The sequence below is a fragment of the Camelus ferus genome, chromosome 4 (assembly GCF_009834535.1).
Source record: "Camelus ferus isolate YT-003-E chromosome 4, BCGSAC_Cfer_1.0, whole genome shotgun sequence".
NCBI lineage: Eukaryota > Metazoa > Chordata > Mammalia > Artiodactyla > Camelidae > Camelus > Camelus ferus.
The window spans coordinates 74,097,052-74,110,480 of NC_045699.1; the positions used below are offsets into that span (position 1 = coordinate 74,097,052).

At 61.1% G+C, this 13,429-nt stretch overlaps 1 protein-coding gene across 4 annotated transcripts in view; it reads left to right on the forward strand.

Annotated features, from left to right (window-relative positions):
• The first annotated feature begins 1,235 nt into the window (after positions 1–1,235).
• The window catches only part of COL5A1 (collagen type V alpha 1 chain), a 143,373-nt gene continuing 131,179 nt past the window's right edge, over positions 1,236–13,429 (forward strand). For 2 of the 4 annotated variants that reach the window (XR_004319580.1, XR_004319579.1), the window contains exon 1: positions 1,236–1,770. Coding sequence is in view for 2 of the 4 variants with exons in the window: in XM_032478890.1 (XP_032334781.1) it covers positions 1,647–1,770 (124 nt within the window). In the remaining 2 variants the exon portion in view is untranslated. The remainder of the gene's footprint in view (positions 1,771–13,429) is intronic. The other 2 variants (XM_032478890.1, XM_032478891.1) reach the window with 1 other exon arrangement.

Consider the following 13,429-nt stretch of genomic DNA (forward strand, 5'->3'; position numbering starts at 1 on the left):
CGTCCTTTTCTGGTGCAATATTTAACACCTCGAAGAGCACACGGGGCAAACAGGGGGCCTGAGGGCCAGGAGCGCCCTGGCGCCCCACCACCCAGCTCAGGGGGCAGCACGGGGCCATCTCAGCAAACTTTCCCTCTACCCCCTCCCCTCCCTTCCTGTTCCCAGGGTGACAGGAATCGAAGGGCATCTGGGGAATTTCAGCCAGGTCTGGAGGTGTAACAGGAGACAGGGAGCATGGGGGTCCCAGACGTGCTTCGGTACCACCGGCTGAGTTATTTGCTCGAAGGGGATGGGGATGGCTTAGGGCTTGGAGGCCTCCTGATCCACCTCCATTGCTCTTTAAAGCTAGCCCTACTGCTCTTCCCGGAAGGGTTCTGAGCAGGGGGGCTTTCTGAGCTTGGGGAGCCTAACGGAGGGGGCTCCCACCTACCACCCGAGCCTGGCAGGCTCCTGCTCCAGGGAGACCTCGCCAAGGCTTAAAGAAGTGGAGGCAGAAAGGCAGCTCCCAGAGGCTGTCCCAGGACAGGGGCCCTAACCCTTCATCCTCTGCCTGCTGTCACCTCCCAAAGGGGTGTCTTCTTTGCTTTCCTTTTTGATGCAAAGGGGTCAGCAAACAGTAGGAGGGAGCGAGGGGGGAGGGGCTGCCGGCTAACTTCGCCTGATTAATATCCCAGATGTGTGGTATCCGAGCTCCCTGGGGACCTCTTGGGAGCCGAGACCTCAGCTGGGGCAGGAGAAGCTGGGGGGCGGTGGAGGGCGGGTCGGCTGTCGGGGTGGACATGTCTGCCACAGCCTTGGGCGCCCCGATCTGGCTGGATTGGAAGTTCAGCCTCCACCCAGAAGAGGAGCTCTGTACTCTTGCAAGTAAAAGAAAAAGTTAGGCGGGGTGAACTGCAACTTTTCTACCCCCAAACGGTGGAAATCAGGGCCCCTCCACACTGCTTCTGGGGCTCGGCCGGGTGCAGGCACCTGGGGCGGGCAGAGTGGGGGTCCCGAGTGGGCTGCGGGGCTCCGACCGCGCGCACTCGCCGAAAGAGCGGGGACGCCGCGCGCGCCCTGAGTCAGCTCCCGCCCCGGGCCAGCCCCTTCCCTGCTGCCACTCGCCCGCTGTCCCCACCCCCTCGCCCGCGGCGCCCAGTGGGAGGCGGGGGCCGGCCTGGCCGAGCCCAGCGCCGGCTCTGATTTGCTGCGGCCGTGAGGGAGCGACAGCCTCCGCGGGTGCCTTCCAGGGGAGAGGGAGGGAGGGAAAGGGGGAGAGTGCTCGGCGCCCAAGGCGAGGTCCGCACTCCTCGTCCCCGCGGCCGGCGCAGGACCTCACTCGGGCGGAGCGCCCACGGGGAGCGAGTCGCGGGGCGGCGGCGGCGAGGAGCAGGCGAGCAGGAGTTGGAGGAGGCGGGGAGGCCAGGGCGAGCCAGCCGAGCGGGGTCCGGGCGGCCCCGCGGGCCAAGGACGAGCCCTCCGCCCGTGGGCGAGCCCGCCAGCCGACCCTCCCGAGAGCCACCGCCACAAAGAGATCGGGCCAGCGCCTGCTCCCATGACTTCCTAAAGTTGTGCCGGCCCCGCTGAGTCCGCTGCCCGGGCCGTGCCCCGCGCCCCGCGCCCCGCGCGTCCCCGCGCGCCCGCCCCGCGCCCCGCGCCCCGCCGGCATGGACGTCCACACCCGCTGGAAAGCGCGCAGCGCGCTCCGCCCGGGCGCCCCGCTGCTGTCCCCGCCGGTGCTGCTGCTGCTGCTGCTGCTGCTGCTGTGGGCGCCGCCTCCGAGCCGCGCAGGTACGGGAGGGCTCCGGGCGCTCGGGCGCGGCGGGCCGGGGGCCGGGGCGGCGGGGCGGCGGGGCCGGGCGTGCGGCCAGCGCGGCTGTCATCCCCGGGCGCCGCCGGCCTCTTCTGCGCCTGCACAACCTTCCCCCTTTGGCTGTGGAATGCGCGGGCCGAGACTCCAAATGCCATTAGCTGGGGGCCCCGGGGAGGGAGACACGCCGATACGGTACCCCGTGCGCCGGCGGGGCTGTCGGGGAGCCGAGGAAGGGCTCCGTGTTGCATCAGCCAGAGGGGCTGTCCACCTGGCAGGCAAACTTTTGTCCCCAAACTTGGCGTTCTCTGTCCCACATCACCAGAGCGCTGCTCTGGCCCCGCTGCAGAACTTCCTCTCCTGAAACCCGGGAAGGGTCGCCCCCTAGAGTCATAGAGGGGTCAGTTCTCCCCCGGCCTCCTGGGATGAGGGGCCACTGGGGGGCATCCCAGGAGCCGAGCCCCCAGCCCTGGACTTCTCCCGAGCATCCTCTCCCACTGCCTCCAGACTCTGCTGCCTCTCCTCTTCCCAGGGAAGAGGGCTTCCTGCAGTCCCTTCCACCTAAGTACTCAGTGAGCCGTACTGAGGGGCCCCAGGGGGTGGTAGAGCAGCCCTGCTCTCACACCCACCTCCTGACCTCCTGGAAAGCAGTTTTTCTTGTGTTTGCCACCCAGAGACGGGATTCACAGAGGAAAGCAGGGAGATGGTCCTGGAGTCCAGGTGGTGCGGGTTTCAGATGATGCGCAGATGTGGGACCCCTCCTGCCAGAGGCCTGCCCTTAGAAGGAGCCGTCACCAGCGGGCGGCCTCCACCAGGCGTGCCGGCACTGACAGCGGCCTGACTGGGTGCCTGCAGCCCTGACTCGGTCCCCCACGGGGACCTCCTACACATCCACTTTTGTGGTCGCCTGTGGGATGCGTCTTCATACACCCTCGGTCACTGGCGCTCAAGGCCCCAGAAGTCCCCTGAGTCCCCATTAACAGGTGGGGAGATGAGGCTCAGAGCCACAGTGCGGGCAGAGGGATGGGGCAGTGGCTCCGTGCACAGCTGTCCACTGAGAAGGCACTGCTTCCCCATCCTCCCCCTTCTCTCCTCCGCTTCATACTTGAGGACGTGTGGGAAGCATCACTTCCCATGTTCCACTTGCCAGTTGAGCTAGTCCCTCTCTTCCTGGCACAGCGAGTGCTCGGTGGGCCGAAGCGGGTGAACAGGAGTCGGGGTTTCTGGCCAATCAGGGGCTGGGGGAGGGGAGGAGAGAGTGGCATGGCCCTGGGGACCTGGGGTCTTTATCCCTAGCTGCCACCAGCGTGCCCTTGGGCCCTGGGCTAACCGAGCTTTGTGTTTTTCCCGGGGTCACTGAAGCTGGGGACAATAGCAGACTCCAGGAAAGTGATGTGGCTCAGGGTGGGCGAGGTGGTCAGGGGACCCCATGTTGGCCCAGGGACACAGCCCTGTCCCAGCTCCTCTGCTGGGCTTTCCCTCAGGAACTCAGGTAGGAATTCGTCCGGGGCTGGGTGCTGGCGGGGGAGCACACAGTGCGCGTTTGCCTGGGTTTGGGGTCGGCTGTCTGCCCCACCCCCCATTGCTGCCCCCTGTCCATCCCCACTTTCTCTCCCTGACCGAGCGTGGCACGGGGTGGCTGCCTGGACCGTGGCTGTGGAGTTGGACATGTTGCTTTTGTCCAGAAGATGTTGAGAGCCTGTGAAAAAGCCACTTCTCTGGGTGGGTTTCACAGAGCTCCCCCGCCCTCCCAGGGTGGGACCCGTTTTGAAGTCATCCTCAGTGCGCAGCCAGCGGGAGCGGCTGTCCGCAGAGATGCAGGGGAGGCCGTCTTCCAGCAGCTCGCTCCTCTCCATTTTGGGACTCGCCAGATGTTTCCCGAGTTCTCCCTGAACACGGCTCTTTTTCCTACCTTCTTCTTGGCCAAGTGTGTGAAAGAATGAGAAGGAAGGTTGCATTTGGGGCCGCCTAACATTGTAACGGGCAAAGGGGAGTATGTGAAATGAAACATGACCCCAATATTTGGAAATTGAGGTCATCTCCTTGGCGCGTCATTGGTTGGCGCTGGTCACGTGACTGCCTTCTGCAGTGATTCGGTGGGAAGAGTTGTCCAGGTTCTGTGGGGCTTGACAGGCAGCATATGGTTAAGTTCCCTCTGACTCAATCAAGTTGGCTGGAAAGACAGCCTTTTCCATCTCCTCCTCCCACCCCCCTCCCATAAAGGCACAGCCAGTGGGAGGGGCTGAGAAGCCAAGCTAGCTCCCCCAGGCCTCTCCCTCCTCTGGTCCAGACTTCGGTGGCTGGAGGCCTCGGAGCTGCCGTCACTGCCCAGCGCTGTGACCGCCGGCAGTGGCCGCGGGCGGGAGGGCCTTCCCCGTGTGGAGGCACGAAGTCCCCTCTCTGACGATGTCGCTCCAGGGCTGTTTCTGGGGTGCCAGCCAGAGCCTGCCCGTTACGCGCCCGTTGGAGTTTCTGGACTCTCACCACGGCCCGCCCTTAGCCGAGCACAGCTGATGCCCGCCTGCCCCGCCCTTGCCTTCTGGCGGTCTGGCCCTGTCGCCGGTCTCTGCCTCCTCCCCAGGTCACAGACATTGTTGGGTGGAGCCGAGGGGTGTGGGGACAGACGCCCGCTGCCCCCGCCCCTCACTTACTGAGTGACAGTGAGCGCAGACCAGCTCTGAGCCCCCGAGGGTCGAGATGCGCCACCCACAGCCCACGGCTCCGTCGCTGCGCCCGCCCTGGAGCCCGGATTTGCAGCAGGGGGCCGGGTGGGGTCCCAGCAGCTGGGAGATGGCACACGTGGTGGGTGCCCATAGAATGGCCTGTTCTTAGCCATGTGCCCACACTGTCTCACTGGACCCTCACCCCGACCTGCAAGGTGAGGGGGGCTGGTGCTCTGAGCCGCCCAGGGAGCCGGGGGCTGGGACCCCGGATTCTGGGCACTTGGGTCCTGGGTGAGCTCCATCTGCCTTTCCCCACCATTTACCAGCCCCCCCCCTCCCCCACCGAGAGGCCCGCTGCCTGGAGCTGCGTTCGGCCTGGGGCTCAGCCCAGATGCAGCCCAGGGACAAGAGGGGCGGTCCATTTGGCCAGCAGAGTGTTTCTGTTTCCCTCGTGTCCCCCCTCCCTCCTTCCCCTGTCTGTTCCTCTCCTCCCTCCCCCGTTTTTATCTGAAAGTCATCAACTTGCCCCTGCAACGTGGCCTGCTGTCTCCACTTCTTCTTTTACCAGGCCCATGCTCACCTGCAGGACCTGCTGGCCTCCCGAGGCTTGCCTGCCCTGGGCCGGTTGTGGGGAGGCAGAGGTGAAGGCGGCGGCCCTGGCCCCAGGGGCCGGCAGGCTGGTGGGAGGCACTCACGTAGCCACTGTTCATTTCACTGTTCATCCTCCAGCTGAGCGTCGTTGAGAACAGTCCTGGAGGGTGGCCCCACTAGGGAGATCTGGGGCGGCTTCCTGGAGGAGGTGATGCTAAACTTGGCCTTTCCCCTCTTCCTCCCTTCCTTTTGTCCCAGAAACACCCCAGAGTGCCTCCTTAGCAAGTGCCCTCATCATCCACCTCTGGCTTTGGTCTTGTCCGGGCCTCCTTCCTGGCAGGACATCCCCAGCCCCGCTCCACTGTTCTCCTGGGGCCACATCCCTTGGCTGGAAAGCCCCTCATTAACTCGGTTGGCGGGGCGCCCCTGGCACTGCCTGGCCCGGGAGTGCTGTGCCAGCAAAAGTGGCCGCTGTGAGAATGAGGGGGCCTCTGAGGGGACAGGAGGGAGGCCGGGGCCTTCCTTAACTCTCTCTGGGCCCCGCACGGAGATGGTCTGATGGGTGCCGCCTGCCCGGGCCTGGAGGGTCCTGGCCACGTTGGGTCCCCATGCTGGGCGCAGCAGCCAGCCGTGGGAGGGGCCAGTCTTTGGCGGTCAGATTGTTGAACCCAAGGCAGCGGGGATGGTTGGGAGGCCAGTGTGAGCTGAGTTTCTCTGCCTCTGAGGGTTGGCTGGGCCGGGGCCAGTCACCGTGCCTCGGCCTTCCCTGCCGGAAAACCTCTTTCTTGCTCTGAGGGTGGTTGTGGAGACCGGCTGAGTCAGTCCACGGGAACAGCGTGTTGCTGAGACACAGGAAACACCTGATGAATGGAGGGTCTTACGTCTGCTGTCTTGGGGGGGGGTGTTTGCAAAAGGAAAAAGCACTGTTGCCACAATTCTTCTGTATTTAAAAAACTTTTATAAATGCCTTCCTTCTTTCTTTTCTTAAATTGACGTATAGTCAGTTTACAATGTGTGTCAATTTCCAGTGCACAGCATCATGTCTCAGTCACACGCACACACATACATTCACTTTCATATTCTTTTCCACTGCAGGTTACTACGAGATGCTGAGTACCGTTCCCTGTGTTACACAGTATGAAATTGTTGTTTGTCTATTTTATACATAGTAGTTAGTATCTGCAGATCTCAAACTCCCAATTTATTCTTTCCCACCTCCTTCCCCCGGTAACCATGAGTTTGTTCTCTATGTTGTGAGTCTGTTTCTGTTTTGTAGATGAGTTCACTCGTGTCTTTTTTTTTTTTTTTAGAGATTTCACATATAAGTGATATTATATGGTATTTTTCTTTCTCTTTCTGACTTTACTTAGAATGACAGTCTCCAGGTCCATCCATATTGCTGTAAATGGCATTACTTTATTCTTTTTTATGGCTGAGTAGTATTCCATTGTATAAATACACCACAACTTCTTTATCCAGTCATCTGTCTGGACATCTAGGTTGCTTGTGTGTCTTGGCTGTTGTATGTAGTGCTGCTGTGGACACTGGGGTGCATGAGTCTTTCCACATTAGAGCTCCCTCCAGATACATGCCCAGGAGTGGGATTGCTGGGCCATAGCTATGATGCTCTTTAAATGCAAGTACTCCAGAGGGAGCCCAGTGTAGGGAGCATGTCTGTCCAAGGAGGCTCTGGGGCTGGTGAGACCCTTGGGGCGACACATGTGAAAATGCTTTACAAGCCCAGTCGAGGGTTGTGCACGTGTGTCTGCGTGTATGTGTTGAAGCATGTGGGTGCATGTGATGTGTGGGTTTGTGTGGACCCACATGTGTGTTTGTGTTTGTGGGTGTACACAAATGTGCACACGCACGTCCAGGCACAGGTACGTGTGTTTTCACCATCTGCCAAGGCAGGGCCTGATGTCTTGGTGGAACTCCTGGCGAGGCTGCGTCTCCCTCCTTATCGCACCCCACCCCTGCCAGATGGAAGAGGAGGAGATGGAAACGTGGCCGCGGAGCCAGCTGGGCGGCCGCGAGGCTGTGGGTCCAGCCCCGGGACAAGTGAGGTCCGGCGGAGTCTGAGAACCTGACGAGTCCTTTTTCACTCCCGGGAGGCGATGTTTTCTTAGAGCCTCTGCCTTTCCCTCTGGTTCTCCCCTCTAATCGGCTCATCTGATGTCTGCACTTGGCCAATGTTAGTGTTAAGATTCTGGCCGGGCTCGTGGAGATACTGGTAACACCGGCAGAGCTGCTGGTGCCACGGGACGTGGCCTGGAGACCCAGTGCGGGTGACCGTCCTGGGTGGGCAGCGGGAGCGGGATGGCCTGGGTTCACATCTCGGCTCCATCCCCACCAGCTGTGCCATTGGCCTGTTTCCCCATCTGTAAGAAGGGGTTTTGACTGTGGCTCCTGCAGGGTTCTCAAGACGGTTCTGTGCACAGTGTGTACAAAGCACAGAGCAAGACCCTCTCACTGTGTCACTGTTATGTCCTCCCCGGGCCCTGAGGCGGCAGGAGGCAGTGGGTTTGGGGCCCGGTGGGAGTTCCTGGCTCTGCTCACTGGCTGGTCTTATGAGTGGCTCCCTCTGTCCTGGGAGTTTTCACACTGGTGCCTCCTCACGTGTAAGCAGCAGAGGTGACCCGGGCAGTGCCCATGGGTGGGTTTATCCGACCCCTTGCCTGAGCATGGAACTTGCATCCTGGGGCAGTCGTGGGACGTTTCATGGTCAGCACACCCCTCCCTTTCCCCTTGGACCACTCTCTACTTCAAGGAGGAACTGGGGCCCAGTGATAGGAATGGATGTGCCTACATCCTGCCTCCAGGGCTGTGGTCTTCCCTCTGAGACAGGACCAGTGACCTGATGGCTGACCATCTGAAGGGCGCATCCAGGATGGGTCCCCGCAGGGGCTTTGCTAACTCAGACGCCATTACTGCCCCAGCCCGGCCCCAGGCGGCTGGAACGGGGTCCATAGAATGAGTAAATTCTTGGTCAGATGTGTGTGGCTTCTCGGTGGGCTCTGGGGCACTTTGTGTCACGTATGTCCCACGGTCTGAGCCATCATCCTGTTAGCTTCGACTCACCCGCTGGCTTTTCAGGCAGATTCCCAACCTAAGGAATAGCCCACACGAGGAGTAATGTCGCCACTCTTTGGTGACTCAGACCTAAGAAATGGGAACACAGTCTGACCTACTTTTCTCCAAATTTCGTTACACAGAAGCTCCAGGGGTAGGCGCCCAGCCTGTTTCCTGTGGTGCTTCCTGTGGGTGAAATGGGAGGTTCCTTTATTTTCTGTTTCCTAGGCCTGTGTCCTTTTGGGAGGAAACCCGTTCTTCTGCCCTGTTCTTTCCTGCCAGCACCTTTGCAATAGGGATTTTACTGGCCTCTTTGATTTTTTAAATAAATGCCAAAAGTGACATCGAAATGTGTGTATGTAGTGGGAGTGATTTGACTGTAAAAACTCTGACCCTTGTGTTGGAAAAATAGCGATCTGTCAGTGCAGAAGAGTGAGCATTTCAACCTGAATGGAGGTGGGAAGTGACTAGTCTTGCGTTCTGCTGGCAGGGTGACGGGAGGGTGGCAGGCGAGGCATTAGCGGGGATCTTCCCTGGGCGGCTGCGGGGGACCTCAGGGGAGGCTGGCCCCTGTGTGGAGAACTCGGGGCTGACTGGCTGTGTTTCAAGTGCTTGTGGACCTCTAACATGAGTCAGGCCTGTGCCAGGTATGGGCAGCAGGTGCACAGGTGAGCAGGGGCCGAGCACCCCTGCCCTGGGGGAGCTTCTGGTGCACTGCGGGAATCAGACTCCTGAATAGGTGATTGTGTCTGGTGAAGTGCAAAGTGGGAGGTAGTGAAACATTCACCAGCCAATCAGAGGGAGGCACCCGCCAGCCCCTGGGCCACTGGCCAATCAGAGGGAGGCACCCGCCAGCCCCTGGAAAACCAACCAATCAGAGGGAGGCCCCTGCTAGCCCAGCGGGGCTCTAGCCAGTCGGATACCAGCCTGTTTTGTCAGGGTCTGGCTTTTGGGGTCCCACCCCACGAGCTTGAAGGGAGGTGTCCCTTGGTGGACCCAGGTGGCGCTTTCCCGTGTGTGCCCTTCCCCTGGCTGCTGTTCATATGTAAGCAGACCCTGCTCTGGCGTCTTACCTGTGGAGTGCCCGTGACCCCCACACCTGCCTGGACAGGCGCGGAGGCGGCTCTGTGAGCCCAGCAGGCCCGAAGGAGTGACGGCCGCCCTCCGCCTCCCAGGGAGAGGCACACCGGTCACGGGCGTGTGCGCTGCTGTTAGGTGCCGTTCTCACAGCCAGGCGAGGGGGCTCCGGCAGCTCCTGGCTCCTGTTCGCTGTGGGACAGCCCTGCGGCGGCAGGGTCCTTGTGCTTCAGGAAGAGGCCCCCGGCCGCCACCAGCCATGAGTAGCCTCTGCCCCTCCGCCTCGATTCCTCCTCCTTCGTTTCTGACGCGTAAAGCTGGGAGTGCGGCGTAGGCTCAGCTTGCTGAACGTCGAGGCCTTCTTGGGGAGGACAGCTGTTAGCCAGTGGGCCCTGGGGCCCTGGACCACGTGGGTCAGTACAGGAGCCTGTTGGGTGGTAGGTGTCCTGCACAGGGGAGGGTGCGGTGGGGAAAGAAAGACTGGCCCTGAGCCCCAGATTCAGTTTGTGAGGGCCCCGCTTGGGAGGCGGTGTCTTCATGTCTGCTGGGGTGAAGTCACTGGGACCCGTCTTTACAGTCACGTCTCTTCTTTCGCACTCTTCTTTTTTCTTTGGGGAGAATCTGAAACCCTTCCTTCTTTGAGGCTGTTCTGTGTCCTCCTGGGACAGGAGGTCGAGGAGGCAGCCTCCCTTGTCAGTGCTCAGTGTAGAATTTGCTCTTCTAGGGGGAGAGGGTCCCTCGACCGGTTGCTTTCATGCAGAGAAGGAGGAAGGGGGCTGCATCTTCCGTAGCTCATGGACCAGAAAGCGTTCACGTTGAGCAGGTGGGATGAAGAGCATGTTCTTGGATGGAAGTGCAGAAACAGGATTTCTAAGTGTAATTTTTTTTTAAATTGTAATAATTTTTTAAAATTTCATTTAAAAAAATTTGTGGGGGAGGGAGATAATTAGGCTGATGTATTTATTTTTAGAGGAGGTGCTGGGGCTGGAACCTGGGCCCAGGTCCCTGCGCACGCCAGGCGTGTGCTCTGCCACTTGAGCTACACCCTCCCCCACAAGTGTAATTCTTTTCCAGGGAAACTTTGCTAATGCTATTTAGGTTCATACTTTAAATGATGGCTGTTTGGGGCCATGGCTCCATTTCAGTGAACTCTGGGATCCTATGGAGATTCCGGGGCCCTCAGTGTGGTGGCGCCGGTGCTCTGCTCCGGAGGGCCTGGGGTGGCGGTGCAGGGCTCACACCTGGGCAGGGCGGTGGGGCGGCTCGGCCCGGTGATGCCAGAGTCTCCGGGGGGAGGAGCTGGCGCCGGCTGGCTGAGTGGAGGGGTGTGGGAGGGAGGCCAGCGATCCTGCAGGACCTCTTCTCCCACCTGAAACAGGTGGAGTGCAGGTATCAGCATGAATGATGGGGTAGGGGCACCTAAGGGGGAGAAGTGCCAGGAGGGAAGTGAGGGAGAGGCAGGTGCTCCCCGACCCCGGTGTCCTCCCCGCTGTCTTCACGGCGCCCCACCTCTGGAAGGGGCAGTGGTGCTTCACCTGCCTTCCTGCCTGGAGGGCAGGCTCTCCCTTCCCCTAAGGAAGGACTGTTGTTCTGCGGTAGCGCAGAACAGAGATCGGGAGACTGCGGGGCGGGGAAGGTGACCCTTGAGAGGAGGGGACGACTCGCGCTCAGCTCCAGAGAGTTGTTGTTGTTGTTGTTGTGTTGTTGTTGTCGTCAGGGCACATTTCAAACACAGCACAGCAGATCCCCACCATCCACGCAGGTTTGACAAGGATCGGCCCTCGGCCAGCCCTTTCCTGTGGTGCAGCCCCCACCCGCCCCCGTCCACCCAGTCACCGTGAAGCTGGTCCCTGATGGCACGTCCCACGCAACTCTCATCTGCGTTCACAGCGCATTAAGCACGTGCACTTCTGTCTTTGTGGCGCCATCAGTGCGGGAGGGCATCCCCACCTAAGGGACACAGAGGGGCTCAGCCAGTCCAGTACACTGAGTGGGGAGGGGAGGAGTTGGCGCCACTGACCCCCAGGCTCTCAGCCCCTCTGTGAGCTGGGAGGGCAGGGACCTTGCTTCCTCCCCATCCCAATGTGCCTGGTCTCAGTACAGGTGCCAAGACACCTAGGAGGGACTGTCTATGCCGCAGTCCCCCATCTGTGAAAGGGGCACAAACTGCACCCGTCTCACCGGCCGCTGCGGGGAACGCAGGCACTCAGCACGTAGGTTGCTCAGGGCCTCACAGCGCTTGCGCTGGCCTTGGCTTCATGCTGCTGTGAGTTTCAGGCACGAGGTCAGTGTTCGGCCCCTGTGTTGGTGTGTTTGGGGTGCTCACCTGTGCCTCGGCACCGAGCCGCCGTGGCTCATCGAGGGGCCTCAGGAGAGAACTCAGAGACCACCCTCGGTCCTGTACAGACCTGAGGAAGACCCGGGCTGGGCTCCTGGTGCAGACTCCGGACTCTTCTGCCAGCTCCAGCCACGGAGGGGGACACTCCTGAGGCGGGACACCCCGCTGTCTGCTGTTGGGAGGGGCCTGGATTCACTGTGTGAGCTGCTCCTGAACGACTTGACCGCAGTGATGAGTCCCTCCTCCCGGGCTCAGAGCTGGGCAGCTCCTAGTCCCCGGGGTCTCAGGCCGCCACTGAGAGCTGCCCGGGCCAAGCAGCAGAGGCGACAGCGTGGGTCCAGGCCTGGCTCAGCCTGGAGGCTGTGGGTGGGGACCAGAGGGAGCTTAGGGGTGCTTTCTGCTCAGGGTCACTTCAGCTGGAGCCCCCAGGAATGTCCCTGCTGGAGGGCTGGCCCCAGACGGCAGCTTTGCTGGCATTTTGCTGAGGGTGCAGTCCTCCAGTTCCAGGACCCTGGCCTGGGGCTACCCGGGAGCGTAGGGGGCTGGTGGCAGGTCCGGTTTCCTGCCAGGTGGGCTGTGAGGGTGCGCAGCAAGGGCGCCCTGAAGGCAAGTCGAGCGTCTTACCAGGAGGCCTCACTGAGCCAGTGGGCGGGCCTCTGGCCTTGGGGTCGTTTTGTGGACAAATAAACTCAGACCTGGAGGACTTCGAGGTCCGCAGGGTCACAGGCCCCTGAGAAGCGAGGGACCGGAGTCCGGTGCCCAGCGGCTGGAAGCCGCCGTCAGGGCTGTGTTTGAGCCGCGCAGACCTGTTCTGAGACCTGCGGCTGGTGGGGCGCTCAGGTCTGTCTCAGGGTCCCTCCTGTCCAGGGCAGAGCTGGTGCCCCCTGTCTGCCGGGCACCCTGTTGAGGAGCTTCCGCGGTGCGGGTGGCGGTGCCCAGATGGAAAGCACTGCAGCCCAGCCTCCAGGGCCGTGGGTTTAGCTCTTGTGCCACCAAACGTGGGCTTGTGGGGGGCTTCAAGCTTCCGCGCTCGAAGAACTAGATTGAAAGCTGCTCTTAAGTGGAGATGTTCACTCCATTTTTCCTGTTCATGCCCTCCCCATGGCTTCAGCGCTGCCAGGGCCGTGGTGGGGCGGAGGGGGTGCGGGGGGCCGCCCGTCCTCACACACCCTGTGGCGCCCTGAGTCCCGCAGCGGGGACGGGCTCCCACCTCCCCTTCCTGGCCGGGGCCTGTCCGATTACAAACAGCTGCTTGGCCCGCGAGCAGCACTCGCAGACACTGGGGAGGACTGTTGTCGAGGGCAGGAAGGCCCAGGGTGGCGTGGGGGGCTTCTGCACCCTGGAGAGCTGGGAGCTGCCGGGCGGGCCAGTTGGCTTGGCCATCTTGCAGGCCCTCGGGTCCATCCATCACTCTGCAAGCGCATGGAGATGAGCCTAAAGGATCGTCAGCCTTTGGACCTGGGGGGTCCAGGGGCTGCTGGTCCGAGTCAGCCCTGGGGTCCTGGCCCCTCGGAGGCTTGCCTTAACCCAGAGAACTGAGTAGAAGGAGTACGTGACACAGGAGAGAGGGGTGTCTGCCTGAGAATTTTCTCCGAAGGCGAAGAGTCAGATTCTCTGGGATGTTTTCCTTTCTTTAACTTTATCCTGAGTGCCTTTTCACATTGTTTTATCCCGATGGCATCTTTCCAGCGTCTGAGGCATCCCCATTTTGCAGGCAAGAAAACTGAGGCTCACAGAAGCCCCACAGCTGGCAAGTGGCAGAGTTGGAGCCTTTAAAATGGCATTTGAAGGTGGGGGGAGAGTGTAGCTCAGTGCTAGAGTGCCTGCTTAGCATGCATGAGGTCCTGGGTTCGACCTCCATGGATAAATAAATAAACCGAATTACCTCCTCCCACTTAAAAA